This window comes from Arachis stenosperma, chromosome 2, assembly GCF_014773155.1.
Source record: "Arachis stenosperma cultivar V10309 chromosome 2, arast.V10309.gnm1.PFL2, whole genome shotgun sequence".
Lineage (NCBI taxonomy): Eukaryota > Viridiplantae > Streptophyta > Magnoliopsida > Fabales > Fabaceae > Arachis > Arachis stenosperma.
The window spans coordinates 113,822,833-113,838,963 of NC_080378.1; the positions used below are offsets into that span (position 1 = coordinate 113,822,833).

Here is a 16,131-nt window from a genome sequence, read left to right on the forward strand (position 1 = left end):
ACCCCAATGTTTGTTAACAATTTATATATGAAAAAAAAGCCTAGAAAGGCAATTAATTTAAATCAGTCAATAATTAAAAAGAAATGAATAAAAAATATTTAAAATTAAAAATAATAAAAAAGATCTAAAACTCATCAAGTAAAAAAAAAAAAAAAAACCTTTGAAGATAAAACAAAGACCTTTGAAGATAAAAAATTAAAGAACATATAACCTAATAAGTTTTTGGAAAGTAAATAAAATACGAGTAATATTAGAAAGATAATAATCTAAATTACTTTAGTTAAATCCTTGATCAAGTTTAGGGGCAAAGCAATCCCAAATTCAAAAATCAAAAGTAGGTCACATGGATTTGCACGTGAAAATCACGTGGGGATAGTAGGAGTGGAGTATTGGAAGGGTACAAGTAATTAGTATGATGAGGATAAAACTAAGGGGGCAGTATAGTCAATATAGTTAGGTCCCTTATTTGTCCCTTTTCTTTCATGTAATTGAGTACCAAAGCCATACTCATTTATTTGGAAAATGAAACCCATTTTGGCTTCATCTTCTTCTTCATCATTATCATCACTATGCCCCCCCTCCCTTTCTTCCATCCATTCGATGTCTTTTTTGTTTTCATATCATCATATTATATATATTTTTTGTTTTTTGTATTTTCCAACTTAGGCTAACCCACTTCATCACATATAAATATATATAATTTCATAATACATAGCATCATGACCTCAATATTATTTCTCCTTCTCGTAATTTTTGTTGGCTGTTAATAAATAAATAAGTGAATTATATATATTACTTTATTTTATTAAAAAATAATGTTAATTAATAGAAAAGTAGTGATTGTGTATGCGATTATGTGTAGGAGTGGAAATTAAAAGTGATAAATAATAAGTAAATAACTTAAAGTATATTGCTAAACCTCAATTCATTATGATTGAGTATTGTTACACACCTACATTAATAAAGTGAATCATATATAAAGTGGAGTGTATCTACAACTATAAGACTAGATACTAGTTCTAGTGACAAATATTTTGTGATAATAATCTTATGATTATTATTTTTTATTAGTTTTTTTTAACAATTATGTTTTATTATTATTATATAATATATTGACAAGTTATAGAAATTTTGTGACTATTAAAACAAATTTACTTGTGATTATTATAATTACTACTAAATTTTTTTATAAATAATGTATAAAAAGACAAATATATTGTCAATTAATGTGTTAGCGATTATTTTTATTTTGTTGAAAATATAAAAATGCCATTAAAAGGTGATTTTTTTTGTAGTGCAAAGATATCAATAGAGTTGGACGAAGATGGGGTGAGAGTGTCTTTTTGCTCTCCATCTCTAGCCTAATCCCTATCTAGGAGAATATTGTATCATATCCTATTTTTCACTCCTATAGAGATTTTTAGTTAAGAAACCTTTTGAAAAATAATAAAAAATTCAAAAAAAAATACAATATATATATGTAATATCACAAAATCTAAATAGATATTACACATAAAAGATAATTTAGACATTTTATATATTTTGTAGATCATACACGCAAAAATAAGATAGGAATTTCTACTTAAATTTTTGAATATATCTCACAAATATTTTGTCCTAGCAGATATTAATTTTCGTTTTTTAAGTTGTTATGATATCACTTATCTTAAAAGTTTATGTTACTAGGATGAGATAACATGAATAGTTATATCTCTAATACTTTTTTTTAAATAATTTTTTTTGGATTTATTTGATTTTTTTATAGACTTTTTTTACTTTTTTTTATTTGTCTTATGTTATTATTTTTTTTAGGTTTATTACCAAAAATCAAACTCTAAATTTTTTAGACATAAATATTATATTATAATACTAATTTTTTAAAAAATTTAAATTAATAAAAAAATACAAAATGAACAATTATATCTTTAACAAGAGTTTTATTCAAAGTGTTCCCGTAGAAAACCGGGTGTAGTGGAAAATATTGGCATCCCTAAGCAATATTTAGTTATGAGTTGATTGTGATTTGTGGCAGTGATGCAACATAATAGAGCTAAGATGGTATTGCTAGCAGGAAAACGAAATGTCATGCTATAGCGCAAAAAGTTTGTGGGGATTACTTTGACGTTAAATGTTGTCATTTTCAAGTTAGTAGAGAGAAACTAATAAAGGACCTAAGTGATGATTTGAAGAGTACAATAATACATTGCATTATTCATTTCTCTTGAATAAGGTGTACATACATATGCTATTCTATCAGCATTTATTTATATTAATTTTGCTTTTTATATCTTAGTTCAACATCAATTTTTATAAAAATATTTGTAATACGGAATATGATATTATTTAAAGATAATATATTGTACTTTAAGCAATTAAGCGCTTAAACAAAATATTAGTAATAAGAAAAGATAATATATTGTGCTCTCACATAAGAGCAATCCTATATGTCCAACAGTCAATATTTTTTGTCAACAAAATATTTTTGAATTAAATTTTAAATTTTAATAGTGTAAAAATAAACCAACTTGAATTGATTAAGTGATTAACTCATTCGTCCGCTTAAATAAGTATTGGAGATTCGAATCTCGTCTTATGTATACAGGAATTCGTTAGCTAGTAGCGACAGATATTTAAATAGAGGTCAGATCCGCGATGAATTAGTTCTTTAGGGTGCGCTTGTTTCTAAGAATAGGATAGGATAAGATACCGAGAACAAAACATATATAAAGGATAGAAACATAAAATTTTGTATTCTGTTTAGTGATAGAAACAAATTATGAAAATCTAATCTATTCACATTTTTTTAATTAAAAAAATTGAGATAAAAAATATAATAATAAAAAAATATAATTATAAAAAATTAACAAAAATAGTAAAAAAAATTAAAAAATAAATTGTGTCTTTGGACACATTGTCTCTGTTCATATCTCCTCTGTCAAATATAATTTTATGTCCACTATCCCTGTCTGTAAACAAACACAGTCTTATGTATGTCGGACTGAAAAATACTATAAATAAAAAAAATAGCATAAAAATAAAATATTAATCTAAAGTATTATATAGTTAATATTAATAAAAGTGTTAGTTCTCTAGTATTTTTTTCTCACGTAAAATGATGTGGGTATGATTCGTCATGTCAGAGAGTATATATGTAGTATAAATACGTGTACATACATACGTACGTATATATGTATTATTATTTATTTGACATGTACAAAAAAGTAGATGGCCATTAAAGATAGGGTTATTGATAGATGAGTCACTCATGATGGAGATTTTGAAGAAGAAAGGTTAGTGAGGACACAAGAACTACTAATAAGCACACTACTATAGGGCATTATTAGGGCTTCACTATCATTTCTTGTACTACTAATAACACCAAACTACATTCATATATATGCACACTACGCCCATTATATATTTCAACATGTTGCAATAGTCAACCTTGGTATCAAAATCCCTCCATATATACATATATATTCAATATGATATTATTGCTTTTGTGGTTTTAATTAGTATATGGTAGTTATATTATAATAATAATTAAAATGGAGTAGGACAATTGCTTATAACATGCATCCATCCATATCTCTTTTCTTCTAATTAAGGAGGAGATTCTTTTGTCGGCTCACCAATATCTTGAAATATATATCTATTTTTTGTTGGTTGGTTTTTAGAATTATTTGAGTGTGTAGGATCGGACTGGTTTTTCAATTTAATTAGGAATATATATCATTATTTTAGGCTTGTCTTCTTTCACAACATTTTTTTTCTACTTTAAATTAGATATTTTAATTTTCTGCACGTTTAACTGGAACTTATTATTATTATTATTATTATTATTATTATTATTATTATTATTATTATTATTATTATTATTATTATCTAAACTGAAAATGATGAGAACTGAATATACATACATATATTAATTCAAAACACAATATTTCGAATTCAAATAAGATATGTAATAAATTTATTTCACGTGTTAAATATCTATACAATTAGTTAATTCTATCATGTAATGTATGAGAGAAAGTAACTTTCTAATTTTCATAAGATAGCGTATATTTTTAATTTTTTATTCATCAATTATTGTATATATAAAATAAGATTCAAACTTTATATATCTATTTAAATAGATTAATAGGTAAATTATGGTTAGTTTGGATTAATTTTTAAAAAGTATTTATTTTATTATTTTAAAAAAATTTAATAAACAAAAATTATTTTATATTTGAATAATTTTTTAAAAAAATTTAAAATATATATTAAAAATATTTTTATTTTTTTTAATAAGATGCTGTTAATTTTTAGAAAAAAGATAAATAATTTATTTTTGGATAAAGTATTATTTTTGTCTCTAACGTTTGAGCTGAATTCTAATTTAGTCTCTAACATTTCAAACATTTTATTTTAGTCTCAAAAACTTTCAAACATCATATTTCAATCCAATTTTTTTTAAAATGGGTTCAATGTTAGGATTCGATTAATAGCACTAAATTTAGTATGTAAGTAAAATTGATCTGCTAACGATCACTAATATAAAATTTTTTTCTTGATTTTGCGGCATTAATAATTGATTGTTAGGATTTGGAGTTTTGTATAAAAAGAAAATTGAAGAGAATAAGTGTTACAAGAAGGTTTTGTTTATGTTTTTCTAATACATGGAAGAATATATGATTTAACTAGTAACATTATTAACATCCACATCACTTATTCGATTAATTATTAGTGTCAAATTTAATTGCAGGACTATATTGAACTTGTTTAAAATTTTTTGAGACAGAAATAACACTACAAGGGAACCGAAAATAGCGGCGTTTTTCTTTTTTTGAATTGCGGTGATTTTAAACTGCCGCAAAATGACATGCCAGCAGTTCCATAAACATTGCAGTTTAGGGTGCTGCTATTTGATTGTGAACTGGCACAAACACCGCAAAATTAATATATAGCATCGATTGATTTAACGCGGTTTAAAATTGCTGCTATATCATCAATTTTGAATTCCTCGAAATTTATCAACGGTTATGAACTGTCGTTATTTAAGGACTGTTATTTTTTTAAAATTTATTTGGTGGCGGTTAGAATTTTTAAATTTATTTTTTGGCCGTTTTATAACTGTCGCTAATTCTCTGGCTAAACGGCGACAAATATATTGTATTTTGCACTGCAAATTGATGCTGTTATTAATTCGAATGTACTAGGTATTACTAAGAGTTGCATAGTCAACTTAAAAAAGTGTATATTTAAAAAAATATTTAATCTTAAGATCTACTTTCCACTCTATCCTTTCAAGGAATTCATCTATGTAGCGATGTCTTGTGGCAGCTCTCCACCTTGCCTTTGAATTAGACATCTCAGAGCACTCTCCATTGCCTGTATTTATCTTCCCGGCTGCTATTTCATCCTTCACTATCTGCCATTTTATGTTCTTGACTGCTACTTCATCTTCCACTGTCTTTCTTTTTAATTTTTTGGCCGTCAGTTTTACTTGTAGTTCAAGCAGCACTCTTTGGATTTTTTCTTGTTGAGTTCCATTGCTCGATTGATGGGAAGTCATATCGAAGAATTGACTAGAAGTCTGTACAAAATATTGAGGATCAAAATAATATTTTATTTTTTTTTTTAATAATTTTTTTTAAAATGTATTCAAATAAATTTAAAAATTAATAAAATTAATTTTTTATTAAAAACACTTTTTTTATTTAAATTAAATAGATGATAGTGTGTGTGTGTGTTTTGAAGTGAAGTTGAATAAAGAGATGGTAATATATTTATGATGGAAAAAAAGGAAGAATTTTACTACTTCTTACAAAACCATTTGTCAAAAAAAAAAAATAATAAATAATAATAATAACAATAACAATAATAATTGCTTACAATCTTTTCATCACCGGCCAATTGATAATAATGAAGGCAGGAAGAAGAATTTTTAGTGTTGTGAAAGAATTATTCAATACAAGCGTGCTGAACTTAGACATTATAACATGTTACGCTTGATAACAGCTTAGCTATATAAGATTAACTTAGCATTTTCTTAAAGCGAGAGAGAGAGAAACAAATTAATCATTAATATATCCACACACCACTTAATTCAAAAGTTAAATTTATTAGTCAAGTTGTAATAAATGCTAGAATATATATATTCACGTACAGTCAACACTAGAAGTGCTTAAAGAACAGATAAACCTATTAGGGTTTGTCAATATAATTAGTTCGTAATACATCAAGCAAAACAATACATAGTCAAAATGTGATTCCAGATTATAACATCAAAAGCACTACTCAATTAGTAGGGATCTATATATATTCATATTTCTACTAAACTACGGTAATATCGCATTAAATAGTTTCAACTGGATCCAAATAAAAGCAATCACACTCTTCATCTACATAACATAAGTTAGGTAACTATCTAAAATCTTACAAGGTTCCTTTTTATTTATTTGCTCTCAGGCTTAATTTGTTTTTTTCAAGTACTATTCATTCATTGAGATTTATCATTTATAGTATAACATTTTCTTTTAAGAATTGATTTTGCGCGGTTTGCGGTATTTTATTTAGTGGCACTTCACTACTTCCTACAAATAAAATCTTTCGAAAAGTAGCATTTTTTAATAAATTAGTTGATTCTCAACGAAAACACCAATATAATGAGTTATTAAATTAAAAAAAAAACTTTAACATAAGAACTATACAGCATTGTGAAAGAACCCAAGTACACCTTATAAAACTATTTTTTAGATATTAATTTCAGTTAATCAATTTGAGTTGATCGAATAGTCAGCTTACTCGTAGTCTTAAATAAGTGTCGGAAATTTGAATATCGTTTTGTGTATATAACAATTTATTAGTTAGCAATAAATTCTTAAATGACAAATTATTGAAGGACAAAAAAAATAAATAAATTGATTTCAAATTGAAACTGTATTATTTTAAATATTGACCCATAATAAATATTTTTATTTTATGAATGTGGCGGAAAGGTTTTCATGATAAATAAGATTAATAATAAAATATAATATAGATGGATAGGGATGCATGTCAAGAGAATATATATAAGTTGAATTGAGTTGGAAGAGGGAGCAGTAGTTTCACATGCAATAGTTATAATAAGTATTGACTGCTAGCTGAGTTTACATGCACCTCTCACCATCAAACTAATAACCCTTGTGGTCCACCTCAACATGCATCACACAATTTTTATTCTTCCATTTCCATTATTATTATTCAAATAACTAGAAATCTATATGATCTTTCTATTCTTCTCTCTGCCACTCAATTATCCACTATGCCATTGATTACCCCTCAGCAAAATTGGTAAACATCTTCATCATCATCATGACTTACATTATTTCTTCTTGTGTTAACATTATCATCATTACGTTTTTAAAACATCTACAATTATTTATATCTATATATGGAATTTTGTACCATATATATAGATGTATATTGATTCGGAATCATGCAATAAAGGAAAGTAGTATATATTCCATTGGAGTATAGTTTGGACTTATATTATTTCAGTGTATGTGTACATTATTTTGAAGAAGAAAAAAAATGAGTAAACTTATTAGTCAAATTATTTATCACTATGAATTATAAACATATAAGAATTGAATCATAAAAATTGACCAAGTGCATGCATGCGTACAGTGTATGGCACATTTTGTTTTTTGAGTATTTTCTTTCTTATTATAAGAATTTAGGAAATAAGATATAATAATCATATTTGATTAGCTTGTTCTTCCAACTACTATTTTTTTTTTGAATTGATTAGAAATCCTCAATGAACTGATTAATTATTTAATAATCGGATATTAATTATAAAAAAAATGAAGGCTGAGTTGCTAATGACAATGCTTGCATTGTTGATCTCAAAATTTCTTTGTTACAATAATTTCTAGAATATATATTCCTTATTTATTTAATTCATAAACAATTTCTTTATCGTGAATCCTTACTTGTTCTTTGACTTTTGATATAGCTAAAGCAATGTACGTGTATTAGTTTCAGTTTTCTAATAACTCTTGGCCCGTTAACTTTTACTCCTTTAGTTCCTACACTAGTAGCCTTTGACTTTAGGGTATGTCTTATTATTTTCATAATTTAATCAATCATGCATTCTTTTTTTTTTTTTAGTCATAGCGTGAGCAATAATGATCATTTCAAATGGCATCATTCTATATACATAAATACCATAATGTTTGAAATCATATATGGAATAATAAAACGTCCTTTAATTTGCTTGTCCGGATTCATTGAGAATCTTAGTTATTATTATTGCCAGGGTTTGCATTATTCATAATTTTGATTTTTTATTTCCTTCTTGTATGAAAAACTTTGTTACTATCCTTTGACTAATGACTACTCAATTTTGGGTATTGGGAATTTTCTTGCTCAGCCCACACCGACCACCGTACATGGTCGGTTTCTACCACCTCCTAGGACTGTGCTTGAGGATCTTCCTTGTAGGGTAGGCTTCATGCAGGTTTTTACTTTTTAGGTTTAATAATGATCTATAACGGATTCATTAGGCTATTTTATACAAGAGAAAAAACCTTAAACGATGCCTTACAATTATCTCAAAAGACAACAAGATCTTAAAAAAAAAAAACTTTTCTAATTTTTATTTTTATAAGACTGATTAGCTCCTGTACCAATATTGATAGAGGGACTAACCAGTCCTACAAAATTAAATATCAAAGACCAGAAAATATATATATATTTTTAAAAACCTTGTAGTCATTCGAAGAAATTATCAGGGTCGAATTAGATATTCACTCTTTATACAAACTCCTGTAGGAGTAACACTCTTACATAAATATATAAAACTTAGTGTGTTCCATGTGCTTGTGTGAGGAATATTAGATGTCTAATAGTGAACAAAACATTTTTGTATAAATTGTACATTGATACAATATCTTGTTTATTATTAAATTTGGTGTAAAATTTATTTTACATAAGTTATAGTATATTCAATAGTGGAGATTATGTATTGATTCAATGTAGGGGATAAAAATAATAAATACCAATTCTCTGCTCTAAAATGTCTAAGAAAATTTAAAAAGCATTGTAAAGTTTCTTTGCTATTGTTGCTAATGCTCTTAAGTCTTAACTTGTAAGATGTTTAATGTGCTGAATTCTAAATAAATGTGGTGAATTGTTGTCGAGTCTTCCAAGTTCCAATTATGAATACCATGTTCATAGACATTCATATTAACACATTCATTGAAATTTGAATGAACATTTGGTACTAAAATTAAGCATGGAGAATGGTAGGAAAACCCTTTTCTTGCCACTGGATCAGTCTGGTGTTTGTTGGAAAAAACCATATGAAGAAAGCTTATATACAATAAAATAGCCTAATGATAATTAGAGAGGAAAAATAGAAGAGATATTGGTGTTAGAAATGCAGAACCCTAAGAAGTAAGAATATACAACTTAGAACAAAATGAAGACTCATTGGATACACCCCATTCCCCACTACTATCCAACAGAATCTTCTTGAGTGGCTTCATCATCTTCATCCATGGAATCAATATCATCCTGCTTTTGATCCTCCTCCTCATCATGCTCACCCCCGAGTTTCTGCATCAGACATTGATCCATGTTTTGCATCAGCTATGTCATCATCGCCAGTGTCGCTGCAACTCTCAGTTTCCGAGTCAAATAGAGCTATAACATTGTCTCTCCCTTGATTGGCAGAGACTCCAGATTGCCCCCTTGAATCAGTAGCAACAATGCCAATCGTCTTGCTTTGTAGTTTTTGTTCATCATTTCTTCCGGCACCATCAGCATCTGAAGTAGGAGTGATCTGATTCTCGGCCACCATACCATTCGAATCATGCAATGGTCCAGAACTTGCATTGTTGTCTCTGCTTGGAGATTCATTATCTTCATGCACAGATGGAGCTGTGCTGCAAGCCCAACTACCGGCAACTTCGGAAGTTATAAGGTCTGCTGTTTGGATTGTGTCTCTGGCTTGTGTATCCTCGACAGTCTTTTGAGTATCGACATGATTATTTGATTGCGAGTGATGTAAAACTTGCCTAGTAGTTGTTTGAACATGGTCTTCAGTTTCTTGTCCATTAACATCATCATCAAGCTGCATAGTGTCCCCAGCTAAAGCATCATTCCTGTTCAAATCGAAGTTCCGGTCACCACAATTTGCAGGACTCTCAGTCTCAACAACTCGCTCGGTGCATATGGCATCTCCCTCAATCATAGGTGCCGTGCCAACACCATCTATATTCGAACCGAATCCATCTCTAACACCATGGTCATGATCTGCACTGGTGAATTCAGCTTCTTGCGTATTTTGGCATTCTTCACTTCTTAAATCGCAGTCATGCTTCTCGGTGACACTGGCTTCCTCGCTTGATGTTTCAACTTGATCTCTGTTAAGCTTCTGTGCAGAATTAACAGATCCTGCCTTTGCAGCATTTTCTTTTTCTCTGGGTGATGTTCCACCCATGGCTCCATCCATATCAACTGATGTGTTGTCATAATTATCTTCATCTTCTAGAGTTCTCTGCATAGACTTTAGTTGCTCTTGTTGCTTAGCAAAAAGTACTTGTATCTCTGCGGTTGTGGAATAAAACGATCGTAGCTGTGTTTCCCTGCATCACAAATAGTTGTGGTTATTTAGTGATTGAGCTTCAGCCGAAGTGTATCAAATTATCATCACCATGAAGATTGAGGCAGAAGCATACATGTTGCATTAAAAAACAGCTACACCGTCAATCAGCATTTCACACTAAAAAAAAATCTACCATCCAACCCTTAAATACATTATCCTATTGAGACTAGCCATGTCACCCATGATGAATATTAGCAATCATATAAAAACCTTACCGAAGCATAAGCCTTTCTCTGGCACCTTTTAACCTCCGTCTCTCAAAATCAAGATCTCGCATTGCAGCATTTATTTCAAGCTCAAGAACTGAAACTTTAGCCCACGCTTCTTCTCTAGCTACCTGCTAACAACAGCAACAAAGAAAGAAACTTCAGGTGGAAAAGAAATTAATCAGATGGAATGCTGAAGAAACAGATCTGCTATGGGATTCAGTATTCCTTGAACCATAAGCACTGGTCAGCACAACTCATAGAATAACTTTGCATTCACATAGAAATGACATTAGGAAAAATAAGATAAGAACACAGGAATTACTGCAAAGCAGACATTATTTTCATAAATGGTTTTGTACCAAAAGCTATCTGTATTCTATACCATGAACTTCCTTTTCGTCTATACCTTTTCACTTTCAAGCTCTTTCTTTAAACTTCTTGTCTCCAGCTCAAGTTCTTCTACTCTCTGCTCATCAATCAGCAGAGAATTAGTTATTCGCAGCTAAACCAAAATATGGATAAGTAACATGAAACTCCATATAAAGTTATCTTTGTACCTTTTCACCGTTTGCAGAGGCCAGCTGTTCTTCATGTAATTGTGTTTCCAACTGACGAACTTTATTATCGGAGACAACCAACTTTTGCCTAGTATCCTCCTGCATTAGAAAAGGAATAACATTTGTAGTACATAAAATTTGGCACTAAGGCTTGGCTAACAGCATCAGCATCGTAGTCATACCAGCTTGGATCTCAAGGTTTCAACCAGCGAAGAACTCTCCCTCTCTGACTCCTGCAACAGATCACAAGAAACCACCAGTAGGCAACTTAAACTAGACCCAAAAAGTAATTAAGATTTTTTTATTACTTTTTTCAATATTAGTACCAAAACTTTCAAACCTGGAGCTTATTTATTGTTTCTTGTAGTTCTCTTTCTCTTCTTGACGCAGCATCAGAAAGTCGTTTTAATTCTTCCTGAGCCTCAGACTGAGCTCTATGAACTGCAGCCTTTAGATCATCTGCAGCCTTTTCTTGCTCTTCTTTTCGCTTAGTTTTCTCTTCATCTAATTGTTCCTTCAGTTCAGTAATATTTACCTTTTGACTGAGAGAGTTACCATATAGACCAACATAAATATTAGCACTTCAAATACCAGGAAAATAAATTTTAAAAAGAAATAAATATAGAAAACGAGCTCCAAAAGTGATTCAAAATTAGTTTAACAACTTCAACAGAAAAAGACAGGCTGAACCATTTTGATAAGCTCTAATCAGAAGCCACTATAAATATCAATAAACTTGAATCAGGACAACCTGAAATTATTGGGGAAGGGGACGGGGATGGGAGTAGAGGTAGGGTACCCCACGGGGACTCGCAATATCCCCGGGAAGGTGGAATTTACTAAAATGTCATCACTTGTATAAAAAGTTATAAGTTATCATGGTGGATATTTAATATTTGTATTAGATTATGTTAAATTGTGTTTGGAACTTTGGATTGTGTTGATTTATGTTAAACTTTGTTGAATTTTTGAAAGATTGTGTTATGAGTTTTGTGTTAAATTGTTTTAAAAAAACTTTAAAGACAATACCCATGAATACCCGCGGATATCCGCCATCCTCGCGGAGACAATTAATCAGGGACCCGTGATGGGGATGGGGCGGGAATGGGGGCATATTCATAAACGTGGATGGGGAGCATCACGGGTATCCATTGCCAGCCCAAGAAATTACATAATATGAAGTATTCATACCATTCAATATCTACATCAATGATAAATTCTGAATCCAACAACGCATACCTATGTATTATAGCATTTGCTTCAGCACATGACTGCACGTAAACACTAAGATTCTCATTAAGGTCTTCCAATGCATGTTTCTGTTCAGCAGATATTTTGTTAGCTTCTCCCAGCTCCTTGTGTTTGAGATCGACCATTAGCTGTAACTCTTTCAATTGATCAAGGTAACCTTTTGCTACCGACTCTTTGACTGATTTCAGCTCCTAGAGAATGGATCATATATTAGGTAAGATATTGTAGGTTTTAAGCAACATGAATAAATAAGTTTAAATTAAGACAAAGATTTGTTCTGAAATCCATTAGATGCACAAATAGCCATTAAATATCACGCTGGAAAAGTAAGTCATAAAATGAATGAAATTACATACATTTTCATGAAGTTCAACAGCTGCACGATTTTCATTACGCAAGGTATCAATTAAAACAACTTGATTCTCCAATTGCTTTCTCAGTTCCTGACAACAAGAACATTGGATAACTAAAGAGAAAAAAAAAGGTTTGCTTCACTCATTTATACTTCAATCCTTCAAAATTAACACACCGTGTTTGATCTTTGAAGGCTTCTGAAATCATCAAGAGATATAGGACCCTCAGGAGCACCAATGCCTAAACCCTTCAATCTCTTGTTTTCAGAAACGAACTCCTCTACATACAGGGGGGGAAAAGTTAAAGCAAAAAGAAAATCAGTATCAATCTCGATACAATATAACCTATACAATCGAATAAACTTGTCTCAAAGCAACATCCTGCAACAAAGCATAGCAAAATTATGACATTCATCACATATGAAGCTTTAAACTTTGACAAAATAGAGGTCTGAGTTCTGCTTATGAGCATAAACCAGAGTATAATGCAAGAATGACTAAGAATAGTATGTATGTGAGCTGCTAATCATAATGCTACCTGCTTTCCGTTTGGGAACTGCATTATCCGTTGTGGGAGTGGACACATCCACCTCTCGATATACAAAAGCATATGCAAGCTCTGTTAAGATAAGACAAAAGTTTTTCAATAGGGAAAGAGAACAAAAGAAGTTTCCTTTTGGAAAGAGAACAAAGATACATTGCAAATTCTAACAAATATCGATGCAAGTGTGTGTGTGTGTGTGTGTGTGATGAGAGTGAGTTGTACCATGGTGGGATTGGTATAAAAGATAAAATCGTAATAGAATCACTGAATTCCAAAGGAACTCATATTACCATGTTGAGGGGGAGCTGAAAATGATATAATATCTCCATGATGAACTTTAACAGCAGCATTATTCTTTTTCAATTTCTCCCAGTTCAGATAAGTCCCATTTGTGCTAAACAAAAAACAAAATATGAAGCGAGCAAGACAAATTCCAAATTAGACAACTTGCAGCACCTAAATACAAACTGACACATCTTCAACAGATTCAGAAAAAAAATTTAAAATGACTTGGCAATTGATGATACAACAAAAATAATAAATCTATACCACTAGGTGGGACAAGCTACATGTAAATTACACCTCGGTAGAATGCATGTAAAATAAATCCAAAAAAGAAATGGCAACAACCTCGTATCTTTCAAGAATACAGACATAGTGTCCTCCATATTTTCATTGGTAACCCTCATCCTATAAATTTTGCAATGGTTTGCACTAACAGAGTTGGAATCAATCTGGAAACGCACATCCTCCACCAATCGCCCAATGCAGTGCTCATCAGCAGTCAACAGAATATTAATTCCCTGCTTACAGTTCTCCCAGTCAGATGAAATTCAAACAATGCTGCAATTATTTGATGCTTCTATCCAAGAAAAAGCAAAGATTGTTATGTACCAAAAATTAACTAGTTCACCAAACAACCACAAAACTTTTATCTCCACAGCCCATGTGAAGTATGTTATTGGATCAAATGATACCACCTTGTCCAATCATGAACCATGTCGATAGCAAAATCATTGAATAAGTGATATCTATACCCTTTATTTCTTTTTAAAGAGAAAAAAAGCTTTCCCTTATTGCATATAGTCCTACATATGAATCAGCTTCTTTCGTTTTCAAAATCATTTAATAAAAAATTACTTCTTAGACAATTCTAAAAAATTTAAAACAAAAAAATACTTTTTCGCCTATAATGTGAATAAATCCAAGTTCGCCTATAAGTTGAATACAAATAATCTGTAAAACCTACAGGGCTAACTACACATTCAATTTAAAGTTATGCATTTTCCCTTTCCCTATCCCTATTGTCCTACGTAATAGTAACTTACAAAGAAAAGTTAACCTTTTTTTTTTTTCAAATAATTTGAGGAAATCCAAAAGTGCTATTCGAATTAAAGCTCAAGAAAAAGTGAATATAAGTAATGAGAGAATGTTACGAGTTACCTGGGTTCTTTTGCGAGCATTGTTGGAAATGGCGGTGAGAACGCCCCAAACGTGAGGGTCGGGAGTGTTATGAAGTGGCTGGGTAGCGATTTTGGAAGCGACGGAGAGGATGAAGTCTCTAGGGTTCAATGGCGGTTGTTGTTGCTGCTGCTGCTGCTGTTTCTGGATGGGTTCCGAAACGACGTCGTTGGGTGTAGAGGTAGGGAGATGAGAGACGGTGGTGTTTGGGGTGGTTTCTGGTTTGGCGTCATTCTCCTCTGTTGCCATTGAAGAGAGAGAGTGGAGAATTGGCGGGGAATTTGAAACCCTAGTTATGTAGTTACCTGAATTTTGTGGTAAAAGTCAACACTGAGTTGTGGTTGCTGGTTTAGTCAACACAGATGAACTATGAGTGAGACACTAACAAAGACTTGTAACTAATGGGAAATGCATCTTTCATAAATTTTGTTTTTAAAATATGATTTTTTTATTATTTAATATTTTTTTCACATATTTATTTTTTGTCCTATTTAAAAAATATATAATAAGAGATCATATTTTATAAAAAAGAAAATTGACAAATCCATTTATGTAAATAATGTTCTTTCATGTTCGTCGTATTGAAATAGATGGTTAATTTTAAGTTTTCAACAAAATTTCTAAATAAATAAATTTAATCTCTTGTAAACAATGTTAGTCTTAAATACTTTTTATTAAATAAAAATATTATATTTATTATTAATAAAATAAATTTTAACTCTTTATTTTATTATGTTTTATATAAATAGATGAAATTTAATAAAATATCCCGTTAATAAGATAATAACAAATCAATTTTTAAAAAACGTTATGCTCCTTACTCTACGTAAAATAAATTAACATTCGTGTATTAATAAATATCCCTACCATGTGTTATTCAAAGTTATTGAAAACAAGGATTTGATTTCATAGTTTATAAAAAGTTATAAAAACAAAACTAAATAATAAAAATAAAAACCAATTAAAATTGTCTGCTTGATAAATATCTTTAGAATATTTTTAGTTAAACCATAAATTTATCTTTAGTTGGAAAAAATATGGGATAAATTCTTTGTTTTTTTACAAAATTCATCCGTATACATTTTTTTTCCCTTTGAATGAAGAAAATGATTTT

At 30.1% G+C, this 16,131-nt stretch overlaps 1 protein-coding gene across 1 annotated transcript; it reads right to left on the reverse strand.

The window, feature by feature from the left end:
- Nucleotides 1-9,262: 9,262 nt before the first annotated feature.
- Nucleotides 9,263-15,364, reverse strand: LOC130960269 (uncharacterized). Its single transcript, XM_057885638.1, has 13 exons — nucleotides 15,000-15,364; nucleotides 14,187-14,359; nucleotides 13,847-13,950; nucleotides 13,551-13,631; nucleotides 13,189-13,292; nucleotides 13,016-13,102; nucleotides 12,648-12,850; nucleotides 11,749-11,950; nucleotides 11,591-11,641; nucleotides 11,409-11,507; nucleotides 11,258-11,317; nucleotides 10,858-10,979; nucleotides 9,263-10,622 (listed from the first exon to the last, which is right to left on the reverse strand). Exons 1-13 carry the CDS (start codon nucleotides 15,264-15,266, stop codon nucleotides 9,578-9,580), a joined length of 2,598 nt encoding a protein of 865 aa, XP_057741621.1. The 5' UTR covers nucleotides 15,267-15,364; the 3' UTR covers nucleotides 9,263-9,577.
- Between the last annotated feature and the right edge of the window lie 767 nt (nucleotides 15,365-16,131).